The sequence below is a fragment of the Nymphalis io genome, chromosome 29, assembly GCF_905147045.1.
Source record: "Nymphalis io chromosome 29, ilAglIoxx1.1, whole genome shotgun sequence".
Classification (NCBI taxonomy): domain Eukaryota; kingdom Metazoa; phylum Arthropoda; class Insecta; order Lepidoptera; family Nymphalidae; genus Nymphalis; species Nymphalis io.
Genome location: NC_065916.1, coordinates 6,806,345 through 6,823,922, shown reverse-complemented (window position 1 = coordinate 6,823,922; position 17,578 = coordinate 6,806,345). Strand labels below are relative to the sequence as shown.

Sequence of the window (17,578 nt, the reverse complement as noted above, 5' to 3'; positions counted from 1 at the left end):
CTGTAAAACTGATATTAATAAAGGTACAAGAATAAAACAACTTAAATATAAAATATATAATATTATAATTTGGCAAGTACTTTTGTTTTGTCATCACTACTTAAAAAATCGTTAATTTTATCGACAAACGCTTCAGGATTAGTGATGTGAACATCGTGTGTTCCTGTAACGTTAATAACGATAAAGTTTGGTATCGATTCTTGAAATCTCTTCATTAATCGGACGCCATTCTTCTTGAATATTGGGATAGTTTCGTCAACAGATGCGACTATATTTAGCATTTTTGGTGCATTAGTTGTAACTATTTGACTAAGCATATCTTCTGTCATTGGTATTCCTACCACTTTTTTCATACTGGGCTCCCAGGATAATCTGTCAAAATTTAGTTTTTAAATAAACTCACAACCCGGGGAAGTCTCACATGTGGTTGAAGCATGTAATTTTTTTTTATTATAACAAAATACCAATTCAAGCAAAGAAATACAATGGTGAGGATTTTTCAGTGTATTGCAGCCTGCGGTGGGTTGAACCCACATTATTAATAGCAAAAAGAAATTACAATTCATGTTAATATTTGATTAAATTTGGAAATCATTATTTTGATTTTAGGAAATGATAGCCATATTAATGAGATAGGCGTTTATTTTAAACTTTCTTAACATCCCCTGTATGTATGTAGTATGTTTGGATCAACTGTCAAATTTTAAGCCAGTTCCCGCCATTTTTAAAAATTCTTCAATTTATATAATAGAATGTATTATTACAAAATATGCTGTATAATTAATTTCTTTAATAAAAGCTGTATAATATATATGCTACGGTTAGCAAATCTAAGATGGATCAGACTCCTAGACCTTTTTTTTTTATTACTATTAATAGGCCAGCGTTTTACCATTGACTTGCCTGATGTTAAGCATCTACAGGGTCTAAGATGTAACACGCTTGCCTATAAGAAACCTGTTTACTCTGGATTTAAAGACACCAACATTGTACCTATCAGGAAATACGGACTCAGGCAAAGCGTTCCATAGTTTCGCAGTGCGAATGATGAATGTGGATTCAAAGCGCTAGACCCAGTTTATAGTTAGTTTTGACAAAAAAACTTTTTATCTTTATCAGCCTTATCTGGGGTTTGAACACAAGAACTCGGGATCCACCTCTAGCTAGTCACTATATCAACGAGACGGTCAAGTTTTTAGTAAATCTACAGTGGGTCGGACACACCACGCCCCACTTACTTTTAAATGCTCTTTACCTGTATTTACCAGCACCCACAGGTACCAATGTTCTCGACAGCACAACAGCAGACTGTTCCTTAGTCAACTTTCTACTTCTCACTAGAAGGTTTATTGCTTGTTCATATGTATACTCTTTGCTGCGTTCAAGTTCCCATCTGAATGAAAAAAACAGCTATGTATGATCTATGTTAGTTATATACAATATAATATTTAATAGACCCATTGAACATAGGAGATTCATAGCTCTTATTAGTATTAGACAACTGAGTTTTCAATATAATGTGACTAGATTTAAAAAAAAATTTAACAAAATATATTTTTTTAATAGTGAGGCTCATTATATCTTTAATAAGTCAAGTCGGATAAAATATATTTTTTCTTTTCTGTCATTATGACATTGACAATTGAGTATTAATTTCATTGGGGCGTTGTACACACCCTAGTATCTTGGCTATTCCTATTTACATACATAATGGGTTATATTGAGTTATATACCTTGAATAATTCTCATAATAATCATCATACAAGTATTGGTACCACAAATGGGGGCTGTAATCTTGGAAACAGTATGTAGAGAGTGGTGGTACTGGATCTAAGTTCACCATTTTTGATATCCTGAACGGATATATATAGTTGTAGAGAATTCCTGAAACAAGCAGAACATTTTTTTTTTATAATAAAATTAATTATTACTAGTACAGTGTATTGATAATAGGGATCATTAAGATATTATATATCCTCTTACTGGCTTGGTCCAGGGTTTGAATACAAGATTTCAGGCATCCTATTATTAGACGATACACTCTTTTGCTAAAGCGGTCATCGTCATGAATCGTCATGAATTAGATGTCGTTTTTTCAGGATGTTATGCCATCTCTCCCTATCAGCTGTTATCCTAGTACACCTATGCAATGGTTCAGTACAGTCTAACCTAGACTAGCTAGACAAAAATAACTAGTAGAAAAATTGGTATATGTCACTCGGGAACAGCTCTTTAGAGCGTCTTGTACAAGGCAAAGAAGACAACTCATAACAATCACAACTGACAAGTTATAAGACCAATAATTCTTACCTATAATAAATCCAACGGAATGTGTAATGCAAACAAATGTTTCCCATTTTAAATGCTGGATCACGTAATTAATTGCCACCACTTGGTGAGCTTGGGATATGAGAGGACCCACCGGAAAAGGATCTGATTTGCCGTGACCTGTAAAACAGAATCCAATCTATAAATTACATGAAGCAAGCACTACTGTGAAATAAACATAACATTCGGTTATAAGTATGCTATTACAGCTTTGGGATAATTTGTTTGTACTTTTTTATTTTCGTTCATACCTTTTAATTAATTTTACCCAGTATAGTTACAATTTTAAACTAATTCAGCACAAGCGATTGAGCTAAACACACAACACATTACTTTGTGATAGGACTCTGTACAAATATGTCATGTTCATTGTAGGAACGGCCCACTATCCACTATTATACTGGTAAACAGCAAAGTATGGTTGTGTTCTGCCTTGAAGGGTGTGTGAGCCAGTTTAATTACAGGCATAATAAACATAGTTTCTTAGTTCCCAAGATTACTCACAGTGGCAATGTCTATGTTGATGACCACTTACTATCAGGTGACCCATAATAGCCACTACACATTTATATTATAAATAAGAAATATATATATTCTTGTAACTCTACTTATACTGAATTCGCGTAATCCATGAAGGATTACATAAAAACTTGTTATTAAAATGTTTTTGTATAATTAATACATAATTTAGAACTTACCTGGTAAGTCAATCGCCACATAATAATATTTGTCAGGTAAATGCTGTAAAATTGGTATGAAAGTTGCGGCAGTGTCCATATAACCATGAACTAACAACACTGGGGATTGTCCTGGATCGCCCCATGATACACCTTAAGGTTACAGACGTAAATTAAGGTTAAAATAATGAACTTATGGGTAACCCAAGTTTCAAGTTAATGTAATGTTTACAAGCAAAAAAAAAAAACATTGTGTCAATTCAAAAAAATATAGATTAAAAATATTGAAACAAGGCTTACATGCGATTTTACCCCAAGCTGCTTCGACGCCCCATTCTTCAGTTTTACTTACCATCTTTAATAAATAATACTGAGAGATGTCGGAAAATATAGAAATAAATACGTAATTATACCTACACCTACATGTGCAAAGGTCGTTTATTTTTTTATCAAGGATTAGTTGACGTAATACTTTTGAATGACAGTTTTTATTATTGAAATCACAATGCCCGTTTCCTTATCTTCGTTATTATAAATAAAGAATTTATCTTTTGTTAAAAACAACGTTATTTCTAATTTATTTACAACTAATTTATTAAAAAAAAATTTGAATTGAAAGAATATATGTTAGGGTCAAACTGCAACCTCATAGTCTTACACGCAAAAATTTATGCAATAAAACAGTATATATTTAAAAATTAACATGATTAATTAAGCAAGTTAGGAATTGAAAAGTAAAACATACCACCCACTCATCAGATATTCTACCGCAAAACAGCAATACTTGATATTGTTGTGTTCCGGTTTGAAGGGTGAGTGAGCCAGTGTAATTACAGGCACAAGGGACATAAAATCTTAGTTCCCAAGGTTGGTGGCGCATTGGCTATAAGCGATGGTTGACATTTCTTACAATGCCAATGTCTAAGGGCGTTTGGTGACCATCAGGTGGCCCATATGCTCGTCCACCTTCCTATAAAAAAAAAAAGTCAAAACTCCATTCAAAATATAACTCTTTGTAGTCGTAAGTAGCGTACAATTTCGTCTAAACTTCAAAATTTTATAATGTAGTTTTTATTTTTATATCGACCTGAGATTGACCTAAAGTGTTATTTCTAGAAGCTTAACACAGTAATTACGTCATCAGAAATAAGTCATAACTTAAATAATTTACCAAGATATTCCTAGTTTACGTACTTTGACTGCCTCGTTAGTCTAGTGGCTAGATATAAGGCCGCTGACCCGGAGGTCTTGGGTTCAATTCCCAAGCCGGGCCGATAAAAAAGATACTGGCTTTTTCTGTCAGAAATTTCTCAGTAGCAGCCCGGGGTCTGGAAGTTGAAAGTATATACATTCCCGTGCCTCGGAAAGCACGTAAAGCACGTAAAGCCGTGGTCCTGCGCCTGAACTGTTTCCGGTCGTGTCGCATTGCCGTCCTATCGGATTATGAGAGCTAGGGAATAGAGAGTGCACATGTGTTTGCGCACACACTCGTGCAATATAATATGTCCTTCGCAGTTGCCTAATCTCTTTTGAGATTGGTCGCCGTGCCCAAAATCGGTCTGGAGGACCTTACACTTACACCAATTTTATTAGTATATATTCATATTACCATTCGGATGATTTATTTTCACCTTTTATAATATAATATAAAAATACGGGTATATACTATATTCACGTTATAATTATCGATACTTGCTTATGTATTAAAGTATAAACTACTCCCTATTTAGAATTATTAGACGTAACTACAACATGATAATTACTGTCATTTTGTGTGAAAACGGTAAAATAAATTCTTTAGCCATACGAAATCAGGACGGGCTTCTAGTACCTATATTGCGCTGTTAAGAATATGTCTTAGTTAAAAAGTAGTAAGCAGTAGAGTAGTAAACGAGAACGTGCGCATCGCCAACACCTTTTCCCCGTTCTTTTTTGGCGAAGCAGGTTAGCGGAGGTCGAAAGAGAACCTCCTTTCAGTACCTCTCGTTCGATCATAGCGTTTATGACGCGCTGAGGCCTCCATGCGGATGTCACGAGCTATGAATGCGTCCACTTAAATAGGCGCACCGTACAGCGCACCACACAAAAATATAAACGTGGGCATGGTGTTTTCGGCTTTCCTACGTTGGGTAGGAAGCGACCCAAGGCGGCAGCAGCGTTGATGAGCTTCGGGCGAGTTGGACAAAATGTAGGGTCTAGAACTTCGAATACCATACCGACTACATTGATGACGCGGCGAGGAAACTGGACCGTTACCTTAGAATGAAGATCCATAACAGAGACGATATCATGATCAGCTTGGTAAACACCATTCAGCTTAAGAATTCAGAATCCCACTAAGATAAATGATTTGATTGTGATGCTAACTGAACATGAACATGCAACTATAAACCGATATATAATATAAACGGGCAACACTAGACAACATAATAATAAAAAAAAGTAATATTTGCGCCGGGTAGCTTAATAGTAATTAATACGTATATTCGATTTATGTAAGAGGGGGCAAGCGAGCAGGAGCTCACCTGATGGAAAATAACTACCACCGCCCATGGACATCTGCAACACTCGAGGGCTTTGCAGGTGCGTTGTCGGCCTTTTAGGAATGATTACACTCTTTTCTTGGAGGTTGCTATGTCACATTGATTCGGAAAAGTTGCCGATGAAAACTGGTTCCACAGAGTGATTGTGCGAGACCTTAAAAATTGCGCTGTTAATAGATAGTATTAGGAGATAAAGTAAAGATTAACTGATAACAAATTGTCATTATATCGCAATCGAATCGAAGCGTTTTTCATATTCTTTAATTAAATTATCCACTTTTGGCATAAAAGTTAACAATTTAGTTTGTTTTTGACATCGCAGTATACGTTAACATAATATCAGTATATGATAACAATCTAGACAAGATCATATTATTTATTATAAACCGATTTTTACTCACATGATTGTTATTTCACGCACGAGAATAATTGATGCAATTATAATAATATTTCCATTGAATATTAATTGTTATTCAAATCAAGATGTTTTTTATTGTATTATCCTGTTTAATTGTAAATCTTATATTATATATATCCAGTTAAATAGAAAGTGAGACAAACAAAAAACATGATTTTTGTTCAGTTAATATTAAATTAATAATAAATGTAATAGGTACTTGCAATTACAGGAGATTATTTTGACAAAAAACATGGTTTTTGGTCACTCATTTGATATAAAAATAATAAAAGTATGTTGATATTGCCGAGCGAGGACGAGCCGATATGGCCCAGTTGTAAGAACGCGTGAATCTTAACCGATGATTGTGGGTTCAAACCCGGGCAAGCACCACTGAATTTTCATGTGCTTAATTTGTGATTATAATTCATCTCGTGCTTAACGGTGAAGGAAAACATCGTGAGGAGACCTGCATGTGTCTAATTTCACTGAAATTCTGCCACATCTGTATTCCACCAACCCCACTGAAGCAGCGCGGTGGAATAAGCTCCAAACCTTCTCCTCAAAAAAATGGAGAAGAGGCCTTTAGTCCAGCAGTGGGACATGCACAGAATGTTACGGTTACGGTTGATATTGAATGCGCAATTAATCTTGTTTAGTCTACATTATGTCTTATTATGTTTTAATAAACGGTAGCGATCATACTTCAATTCAAAGGCGACAGAGTGACAATTTATTAGTAGAATTGGGCCCCTGCCCGGAGTCTGGAAACTCGTATAGGTCGTACGATTTTAGGCAAGCGCGCTACACCTTAGACTGTATCATCACTTTCCATCAGGTGTGATAACAGTCAAGCGCTAGCCAATATATAAAAAAAGCGTTGTTTGATTTTTATAAATATTGTAATTATTATTTATATAACATAAGCTGACATGCAATTTATTTTAAGTGAAAACGTCGACCAAAAGGCACTGAAAGACAATCTCTACCCTGATCAAGGGCCAAGGCCGGCGCTGGCCGTCCCATCGGATTATAGGAGTGCATCTGTGTTTTCGCCCACAGTTGGTTAATCTCTCTTGAGATGGGCCGTGATGCGAATTCGCTCAGGAAGAACATCATGACGCTTTCACGTCATCCTCGTTCATAGGGTACCTAACACCTGATCCTTCTCCTGCTCACACGCGGGTGGATACTAGTTTAAGTATAAACGCAAAATATTATTGTCTTACGTATATATATTCAATTAAATTAGTGTTTTAGTTAAGAAACTTTAAAATATTTTTTTTTAACTCTTGATCTATAGATTTAACGCTAGCTTATGTCAAAATAAATTAAAAAAAAGCCCAGATGGCCCGGTGGTAAGAACGCGTGAATCTTAACCGATGATCGTGGGTTCAAACCCGGGCAAGCACCACTGAATTTTCATGTGCTTAATTTGTGATTATAATTCATTTCGTGCTTTACGGTGAAGGAAAACATCGTGAGGAAACCTGCATGTGTCTAATTTCACTGAAATTTTGCCACATGTGAATTCTACCAACCCGCATTGGAGCAGCGTGGTGGAATAAGCTCCAAACCTTCTCCTCAAAAAGAGGAGAGGAGGCCTTTAGCCCAGCAGTGGGACATTCACAGGCTGTTACGGTTATGTCAAATTCAGTTATATATATATAATATTGGAAATTTTTGAACATCTTGGATTTTCCGTTTAAACACAATTCTTAACAAACAATATATATATTGTTTGTTTTTCTTCAATTAGACGGGCTTGGCGTGGTTGGTAGATAATTGCCTTTCACGCCGACGGTTGTGGGTTCGATTCCCACCGAGTACAGACATTTATGTACATGAACATGTCTGTTTGTCTCGAGTTAGGGTGTAATTATCTACATAAGTATGTATTTACAAAAGAAAAGTAGTATATATCAGTTGTCTGGTTTCCATAGAACAAGCTCTGCTTAGTTTGGGATGAGATGGTTGTGTGTGAATGATGTACCAGGATATTATTATATTGTATTGTACCAATGATTTATTATTTGAATGTTAAGTTGGCATATAATTGGTGTATATTTTGTAACACTATTTTTATATAAGCTATAAGAAAATGTATTTCTAAATATATAATGTTGGCTTCCTAATTAATAAAATAAAGAAATATTATCTTAACGGATACGAATTTGAATGATCGTAAAATAAAACACAATTAAAGTTTTGATTTCATATATTGGTAAAAATACTCTCGTCCGCCATTCATTAACTTTGTTAATACATAATCGTAATTTACAAAACCGTCGCCATCTTTGATAACATTTAAAAAATTACGCAGATCTTTTTCAAAACAATCTGAGCTTGTATTTATTAAATTTAATTTTCTAAATACTAAACCTTCTACAAATAAATCTTCAACGGAAATTAATTTTCTGTCTGACGTTGCGTTGATTTCAAAATTTGATTTTGGAACATCTTCTTGGATTTTCCGTTTCAAGAATTGTGAAGATCTAAAAAATAGAAAAACAAAATTTATTTTCACTCGGTATAACTCATTGTCATTATTAATAGCTTATGTTAATAACTGACACTTGCAACGCTTTTCTGTAAGAACTCGCTTCATATTCGCCCGTGAATTGTTGACAAGCGACATATGGTAATATATTTTGATGCGTGTATTCTTTAAATTATGGTCAATGTCGCATATCAATCTGAGATTTCACGACCGTGTTCTGCGGTGAGTTTCGAGTTCGCTCTTATAGAATAGCCTTAGATCTGACAAGCAGGAAGCATTGCTTGAATTTCTTTTTTTTATGTTTCATTTAAAATGTTAACTACTATAAAATCAGTTTTTAAACAGAGTTAGGAGATTCATTAAACATTTTTTTTTGTATTTTAGATCAAACGTGACACCGGATAGTAGTCAGCGCTCATAGACATTGACGATGATATATTTCCATTGGCGACGTCGCTTGTCGCCACTAAACGACCCAAGCGGGCGTGTCAGAAATCTCTAGTAATTAATTATATAATATGTATCTAGTAATTACCTTCTGTAAATATATTTATTATATTTACATATCCAACTGTCAAAATCTGTGTAAATTTCCTGCCATCCACTTTGTATTTCATCACCTGGAACAAAAAAAAAACACTTTTAATTATGAAATATTACTTTGTTATTAATGTCGTCTTACGTCAACGTCTACGTCTACGTATACCATAACTGCGTATTAGTTAAGTATCCAAGTGTCACCGCCCTTTTCCCGCTTAAATAACGACTACAAAAACGTAAATCTTATAAGTTATCAAAGACATTGAAATAATTCCACAGACTATTAAATATATTTCTATTGACCAATTAGACATTTCCGAATAGGTTAACATTACTAGTGTGAGCTGAGATACCAAGTGAGTTTTACAGAGTAGCGCTGTTGAGATCAAAAAGATTGATTTAAAATGTAAAAACTTAATTTTTTATTATTTATTCCTCATCATCTTTAGTCTAATGACTTTGGAAAAATGTAAGCGATCTGAGTGATCATTTCAGAAAAAAAACTTAATTTTTTAATGAATTCCTTTAATTATAACAATTTTAGACCCTTGAGAATTCTATAAACAAATATTTCGGCATTGCTTTTAATTAATTTTAAAAATAATGTTATTATGTCGTACTTGAGAAACGTTTGTTTTTATTTCTCATCGATAAATCGAAAAACGTGGGAAAAGTACAAATTTGACAGTTGTCCTTGGCCTTGAAGCAATTCGCGGTAAAATAAAAATTAAAACAAATTCATTGTATTTAAATTTTTTACGTCATAGCGAATGTTTATTATGCTGAGGTGAGGCCGACATAGTTTTGTAATTTTACTCTTACTAGGTATAAAGTAGAAAGTTATTTCCTTATAGATAATCTATACGAGCTCGTAACGATTTAGGTAACCTATTACGCCATGTTGCTTGTGAAATAAACAAACGGAATAATATATGCCTAAAACCTATAAAACAACAATAGATTTGATTAATTTTATTCAAATTGTATTAAATAAATTTATTGTATTAAATAATTTATCACGCGTCAGTTTTTTTAAAAATATAAGTAAATGAAATAATAACTAAAAGAGTAACAAAATATTAATTGATATGACTTCCATGGCTTTTGAAAACTGGTCTTCGCACAATAAATGCTTAATACCTATGTTATTTAAAAAACAAACTTATCAGGGCAGTGACCTTTGCAACGATATTGAGATATTTGTTATTGTAAATAAAACAAATTATCTTAGCATTATTTTATTGTTTTTTAATCTTTAATATCATTCTTTATTCGAAATATTATATTTGGTAATATTGATTAAACGAAATTATACTAGGACGAATAGATTGATTAAGATAACATTTAAAAATAGAAAAAGAAATAAAATTAACGATTTAAAAAAAGATATTTAAGGTATTGTTAATTAATTAATTACCAAAATTAATTATGTATCTGCTTTTTTTTTAAGTTTGCGTGCGTGAGCACTTTGATTATTATGTTTTTAAGTGATGATCAAGTTTCATGGTTAAATTATGTATTTAATTTTTAAGAATATACAAAATAATATAATTAAATTTCTTTTTTAATTATAAGTATATACATTTTTCATGGCTTAGGTACATTACATTAGTGCCTACTGTATTTTGATTTTAATTTCCAACAAAAGTCACGTACTTACTACAGAATAAATATATCTAATACTATTAAAAAATATATAAATAATAATTTGGAATAGAACATTTAATTCTCAAGATAAAAAAACCAAGAACGTATAAAGAATTCCTTGAAGCAGTAAAGTTGATAGTCAGTTAAAAAAAACACATGTGCAATATTTTAGCTGTACTTTCGTAATCTTAACTAATGTTATAAATATGAAAGTGTATATACACATATCACTGTTATAGAAAAGGATAATGGCAACACCTTCACATGCGGACAAAGCGGCACGCGGGAACTAGTGACATATAACATGATAACTTAACTTTCAAGACAGGAGTAAATCACCAAAGCCATAAAATTAATGAAAAATAATCTTTTGCAATGTATACGGATAAGAGAATAATTATATTGTACTCAACCTTGCGTTTAAAAATAGAATTGGTTATGGCGTGTCTCATTCTTCCTTATAACCTTACCCTTTAAAAACGTTCAAATAAAAAATAAACAATTTTAAGTTGTACATTCGAGTTTTTTTTTATTTATACGTGCAAATGTTCGTCATTAATAAATCATAATGTCTTCACTGCGTAGTAAAGTGCAACTGCCCTTAATTTGACAAAAAAATAAGAGATATTTGAAGCTGATTTCGACCTTGTTAAGTGTATTGAATGTTGGTCACAGAATTTTATTTAACTCATTCATGTTTCACGCACTATGGAACGTAAGATGTTATGTCCCTTGTGTCTGTAATACTTACCAAATGTCTTGCCTTCAGAAACTATATTTCCAAGCAGAGATATTTTTTTCATGTAAAATGATGCTATAAAAGTGCTTATATCCCAATAAAGTACATTTTTTATTTTGTTGGTCTGCTTGAAGTTATAAATACAGGTCCAGCGGTTCGAACACTTGCATCTTAACCGAAGGTTGTGGTTTCTAAAACGGGCACGACCTGACAGTTCATGTGGTTAATTTCTATCTATGCTAGGCTGAGAGAATTTGCATGCGAAATGAAAATCATTGCATACGAAATACCGCATGAAGCAGCGTGGTTCCACCATTTCCAAACCTTCTTCCACCATATTCATTATTGTAGTATTTAAGAAATAAAATAAAGAGCTCGATGTAAAACGTTTTATTACTCAGCCACGAATGAACTGTCAAAAACACAATTGCAAATAATTCTTTCTAAAAACAATGTACTTTTAAATAAAGACCCCGGTACATACACTGTAATTAAATCAATATATCTAATATTGATAGTGATTATAAATGTTGGTAAGTACCTATTTAGATAATTAAATATTTCAAAGAAACTGGTCCACACGTCTGGTGACTCAAGAGCTGGCGCTCACTTAGCTGAAGGCTGAGTCCAGCGCTGCAGAGAACGAATAGTTCCAACGCAGCGTCTTGGATTCAATGCCACAGGACAATCTTTTACAGGGCATATTTTTTTTATAAATGTGTAATACATTCTATACATGTTATTATTTTAGTTTTGGTTTACTCTTACAATATATTTTTTTTAATTTAATTATGTTTATTCAATTTTCTTATTTAATAATTAAATATTCTGTATTTTTCTGTAATTTAAAAAAAAATAAGCAAATAGTTATATTTATTATAGATATTAAATACTATATAAAATAACTGCGTATATGTAAAGCTAGTACTCATAGTACATTGTAATTTCACTTTTGAGTACTAGATGGCGCTATGTAATAACTGTTATAATTCTACATCGCGATGGTAAGATTCCATAATTGTTCAATATAGTTCACGGAAGTATCTGAATATAATAGGTTCAAAGTAGGGTTGTCTGGATGCGAATGACCCAGTAGTAAGAACGCGTAAACTTTAACCGACGATCGTGAGTTCAAACCCGAGCAAGCACCACTGAAGTTTTTTATGGTATGTATATCTAATTTGTGATTATAATTCATCTCGTGCTTTTCATTGAAGCAAAACATTGTGAGGAATCCTGCATGTGTCTAATTTCACTGAAATTCTGCCACATGTGTATTTCACCAAACCGCATGGAGCAGCGTGTTGTAAATGCTTCAAACCTTCTCCTCAAAAAGGGAGGGGAGGCCTTAGCCCAGCAGTAGTAGTATTTGCAGGCTGTTACCGGACGCGAAAGCCTTAGGCCCATGCACTATTGGAGCAAAAAAAAAAGCATTTGTGCGATGACGTTATCTGTATCCATAATTATGACCTTCACTAAGAAGATGCGTTTAATTAATCGCGTTGTTTACTTGGCATGATGTCAAACATCAGGGTTAGCGTGCTAAATTGGCACGCAATCTAATTAGTAATTACAGAGGCAAGGCAATTTGAGAGGACCTTCGTGGACTTATTAGTAATCGCTTATTACTGAGCGAGGGTTTAATGTATTTTTAATCGCTAAGAGAATTAACCCCAAGATTAAAAAGACCAGTCATCCAAGTGTTATGAGATTAAGAGTCAATTTGTAGTCATCAAAAAGTCTAATATTTTGATTATGAAGCTGTCTGGAAATAAAATCATACAGGCATCAAAGGCAGTTTTTTCTGTAAGAACTCACTTCATTACTCACGCGTGAAATATTGACAGCCGATTCATGGTGGTATACTATTTAGATATGTGTATTTTTTAAATGTTATGATTATTTTTTGTAGATATGGTATAGGCGGACAAGCAAACGGGCCACCTGATGGTATGTGGTCTCCACCGCCCATAGACATGGTTATCATTGAAAGAAATGTTAACCATCGCTTATATTTCCAATGCGCTACCAACCTTGGGAACTAAGATGTTATGTCCCTTGTATCTGTAATTACTATGGCTCACACACTCTTCAAACCGGAACACAACAGTACCAAGTACTGTTGTTTTGCGGTAACCTACCCCGCGGGCGACATACCCGACGGGCATATCGCTTTCTGATATTTCACGACTGTTTTCTGCGGTGAGTTTCGAGTTTGTTCTTACAGAACAGTCCCATTGAAGTCAAAATAATGCAAAAGACACGTCTGTGAAGCTTTGATAATAAAAAAAATATGTTAATTATCATCGAGACGATAATGAGAAATTCGAAATATTCTAAAACCTTTATGTAAATGGTAATCAAATTCTAAGACGTGTTGTGCTTGTCTTTAGCGTATCTCTTCTATTGTTTTGATTGAATTTATTATTAACTAGTTTTCCCCCACGTGTGACGGAGGAGGTATGAAAAATTAACCTCACGTACTTCCTTGTGGTTCATGCTTGCTTCATACCAAATTTCATCAAAATTGGTTAATCGGTATAGCCGTGAAAGCGTGACATACAGACAGTGATACTTTCGCATTCATATTACTAGTATAGATGTGTCTTTATGTTTTTATTTCCTTATATTTCAATTTAAGAATTTCGTATAGAAGGACAAAAAATTTTAATCGGCTGTTGGCAGCATTTTGTTGGCTGGCTATATTTTTGTCTAGTGGTTACATATAAGGCCGCAAATCCAGAGGTCAAAGTTCAAAATCCCAGATCGAGTTAATAAAATGTGAATGGATTTTTATGACGATGAAGTGTGTACACTTGTACACTACACTGGAAGTACATATACCAGTACCCGTTGGGCGGGAACTCTTAACAGTTCTCATAAAGATAAAGAACTCGCTATAACCTCTACAATTATTTAGTTAAATGCATTGTTAAGAGAAAAGAATAAATAATTAAGCCTGTAGTTTTAATTGCCACAAAAGTATAAATCCTTATCAAAATAAATTACATATTAATTTTAAACCATTCATGTTGATAAATGTTACTAGCACTAAGCAACTCAAAACAGTAATTTTATAATAATTGGAGATATTTAAATAAAGGCATGAAAAAATACACAGAACGTGTTGTACTATGCTTTATGCATAAATAATATTTTATGCCCTTAGCAGTGTACTGTAGGAGCGAATGTTTAGGATAATTATAATGTCCTCCAGACCGATTTCGGCCACTACGCAGGAGATATTATAGTACACAAGTGTGTGCGCAAACACAAAAGCCCTCTTGATTCCCTAACTCTCATAATCCGATGGGACGGCAATCCGACACGACCTAAAAGAGTTTTGGCGCTGGACCAACGGCTTTACGTGCTTTCAGAGGCACGGGAGTGTACACACTTCCAATTTCTAGACTCCATACTGTTACTAAGAATTTTCTGACAGAAAAACCCAATAACTTTTATTGACCCGACCTGGGAATTGAACCCAGGACCTTCGGGTCTGCGGCCTTACATTAAGCCACTAGACCAACGAGGCAGTTAGTTCAGGATAAAATATTTTACTGAAGTCGGGAAGAGCAGCTAGTAAATTATAAAATAATAATGTTAAAGTGATAGTTTAGAGTAATATTGCAAAAACATTCATAAAAAATACATATTACACCATCCTTATTGCCTCCTGGTGATAGGACCTGATTACTGGTGAGGGCTGGTTCATTTTTGCTTTGAAACGCTGCTAGCATTCTTGCCACCATTCCACGCGGTCACCATTTGTACAGTAACTATTTTTAATATTTATTTGAATTCATTTTAGGCTTTTTCATTTAATGTAAATAATGTTTTCGAATATTACAGAAATATAAAGTAATAATATAAAATAATAAATTAAAGATCATTTGAAACAATTGTAACGATAAAACAAATCCATTTGAATAAAAACAGCTATGAAAAATTAAATTTTTTGTTATAATTGAAATTATAACAAATTCAATATATGCTTTTATAAAATAAAACATTTTTATAATACGTTTTAACCTTAAGAAACAACTTCGTCTCAGATTTAATTGACGTAATTTTCTTAATTGACATATTAATAGAAATTAAATTATAACTCGATTATCAAATGCATTTTGATTTAATTAAAATTTTGAAAACAATCGAAGACATCTACAAATAGATATTTATAAATTTATTTCACAAACCGTTTGCTTAAAATAGAATAAATAAAAAAAAAGTAAAAAAAAAAAAAATTAATGAATACTTTTGCCTAAATTAAATTATAAAAAAAAAAACAATTCAAAAAAGGAATAATAAATAACAACAAACCTTTGCAGATAATATCCATTGTGTAATAAAACAATCACTCGCGATTACGATACGTCCGATTTGTAAACAAAAATAAAACCAAATGATACTGTTTGTTTATAACTATGAACGATATGTAAACATGGCGATAGCAGGAGTCAATGCCTGCTGTTTAGTGACGTGCGTTAGTCGATAACAACTATAAGTAGATTTCTTTTAAGCAGCTTTATATGGAATTGCTAATATTCATATTTACGATTTTAACATCGTTAAGCGGCTTATAAGCCATTACACAATTGATGTTTCATAGATAATTATATGTGAATAAGTAATTATGGCATAAAAATCAATTATTTAAGCATTTTGTAAATTAGATAGTTAGTATGATTGATTATAAATATTTTACTTTGATAATTACTACGTTTCCCAATTAAATGACTACGATTGATTAGAATCCGTTATAAAAACACAAAACAATTATAATCACAAATTAAGCACATGAAAATTCAGTGGTGCTTGCTCGGGTTTGAACCCACGATCATCGGTTAAGATTCACGCGTTCTTACCTCTAGGCCATCTTGGCTTATCATTTTCAAATATTTATATTGATTCATTTATTATTGAAGTGAAAACTTCTTTAGGCGCGTTGCGCTGGTTTGCATTACCGACATCGCTTCGCGTCACCGACATGCTAATGTTTATATAATGAAATCGTTGAAAATACAAATAATTTAAGTATTGTGGAAATTAATGAGGATAATAACGATTGAAATTTATGTAAATACTAACAGTATAAACAAATAATATAAGTGTATTTTAACTATTATACAGTAGTATACAGTAACAGCCTGTTAGTGTCCCACTGCTGGGCTAAGGCCTCCTCTCCATTTTGAGGAGAAGGTTTAGAGCTTATTCCACCACGCTGCTCCAATGCGGGTTGGTAGAATACACATGTGACATAATTTCAATGAAATTAGACACATGCAGGTTTCCTCACGATGTTTTCCTTCACCGTCAAGCACGAGATGAATTTTAATCACAAATTAAAATTAATTTTTTTAACTAATATTTATTTAAATTAAGCTGTATTAATATATTGTACCGAGTTTGCAACATATTGTGTAGTTTGATGAATAAAAAGATATAGAGGGATAGAATTATTACTTAAAATGCGAATAGATGTGGAAATTGGACAAATATATTTAACAGGTTCAAGTTTTCACTTCTATCGACGGTCAATTTTTTTTAATTTAGTTCTTATCACTAAAAATAACTTATTGGTATAATTTAATTTTTATTATTTCTTCATTTTAACTAATTATAACATATTATCATCTATGATAACGTAACGGGTATGATATGAAATTGAAGTACGAGCTAATTTGTAGGTTTAGGTAATATGATTTTCATTAATACTAGTTGCTAGTCAAGATTTCGCACGGTAGAACTTTGTGTTTATAAAATGTCCTGGAATTATTTCGCAGCGCCACCTACCGTATCAAATCTAACCAACCATCTAAACAACCCACTTAAATACGCACCTATAATATCTGGGGTGTCACATTGACCGCAGGCTGCACATGATACCCACCGTCAACAAGGTGGTGAATCATGACGCGGCTGCCTGACAACCGCCGCCTGTCAACTGACCTATTGTAGGCATCGATGTCAGAATAGTAGGACGAAAATCACAGAACAAGATAACCACCCGGATAAGACAATCTAAACACGCACTAATACAACAGCCACTGGGTCATTGAGACCCTGGCCCTTTGGCCCAAAAATCGTACGACACGGCAAGTAGTACTTGCCGGCGAAAGGGGGCAACGCCGAGGCCCGTACCCGGACTGGCTAGGCCAGTCAGGAAGAACCAGCTCTCTACTTAAATACGTATAAAAATTTCAT

The 17,578-nt window shown here is 33.3% G+C and overlaps 2 protein-coding genes across 2 annotated transcripts; both read right to left on the bottom strand.

Annotated features, from left to right (window-relative positions):
* Positions 1–46: 46 nt before the first annotated feature.
* Positions 47–3,507, bottom strand: LOC126779613 (serine hydrolase-like protein). The gene is made up of 6 exons (XM_050503760.1): positions 3,306–3,507; positions 3,027–3,158; positions 2,311–2,448; positions 1,734–1,884; positions 1,256–1,393; positions 47–372 (listed from the first exon to the last, which is right to left on the bottom strand). The coding sequence occupies exons 1-6, from the start codon at positions 3,358–3,360 to the stop codon at positions 63–65; spliced, it is 924 nt and encodes a 307-aa protein (XP_050359717.1). The 5' UTR covers positions 3,361–3,507; the 3' UTR covers positions 47–62.
* A 4,638-nt stretch (positions 3,508–8,145) lies between these two features.
* LOC126779393 (uncharacterized) lies at positions 8,146–15,796 on the bottom strand. Its single transcript, XM_050503315.1, has 3 exons — positions 15,695–15,796; positions 8,981–9,065; positions 8,146–8,440 (listed from the first exon to the last, which is right to left on the bottom strand). The coding sequence occupies exons 1-3, from the start codon at positions 15,711–15,713 to the stop codon at positions 8,146–8,148; spliced, it is 399 nt and encodes a 132-aa protein (XP_050359272.1). The 5' UTR covers positions 15,714–15,796.
* Between the last annotated feature and the right edge of the window lie 1,782 nt (positions 15,797–17,578).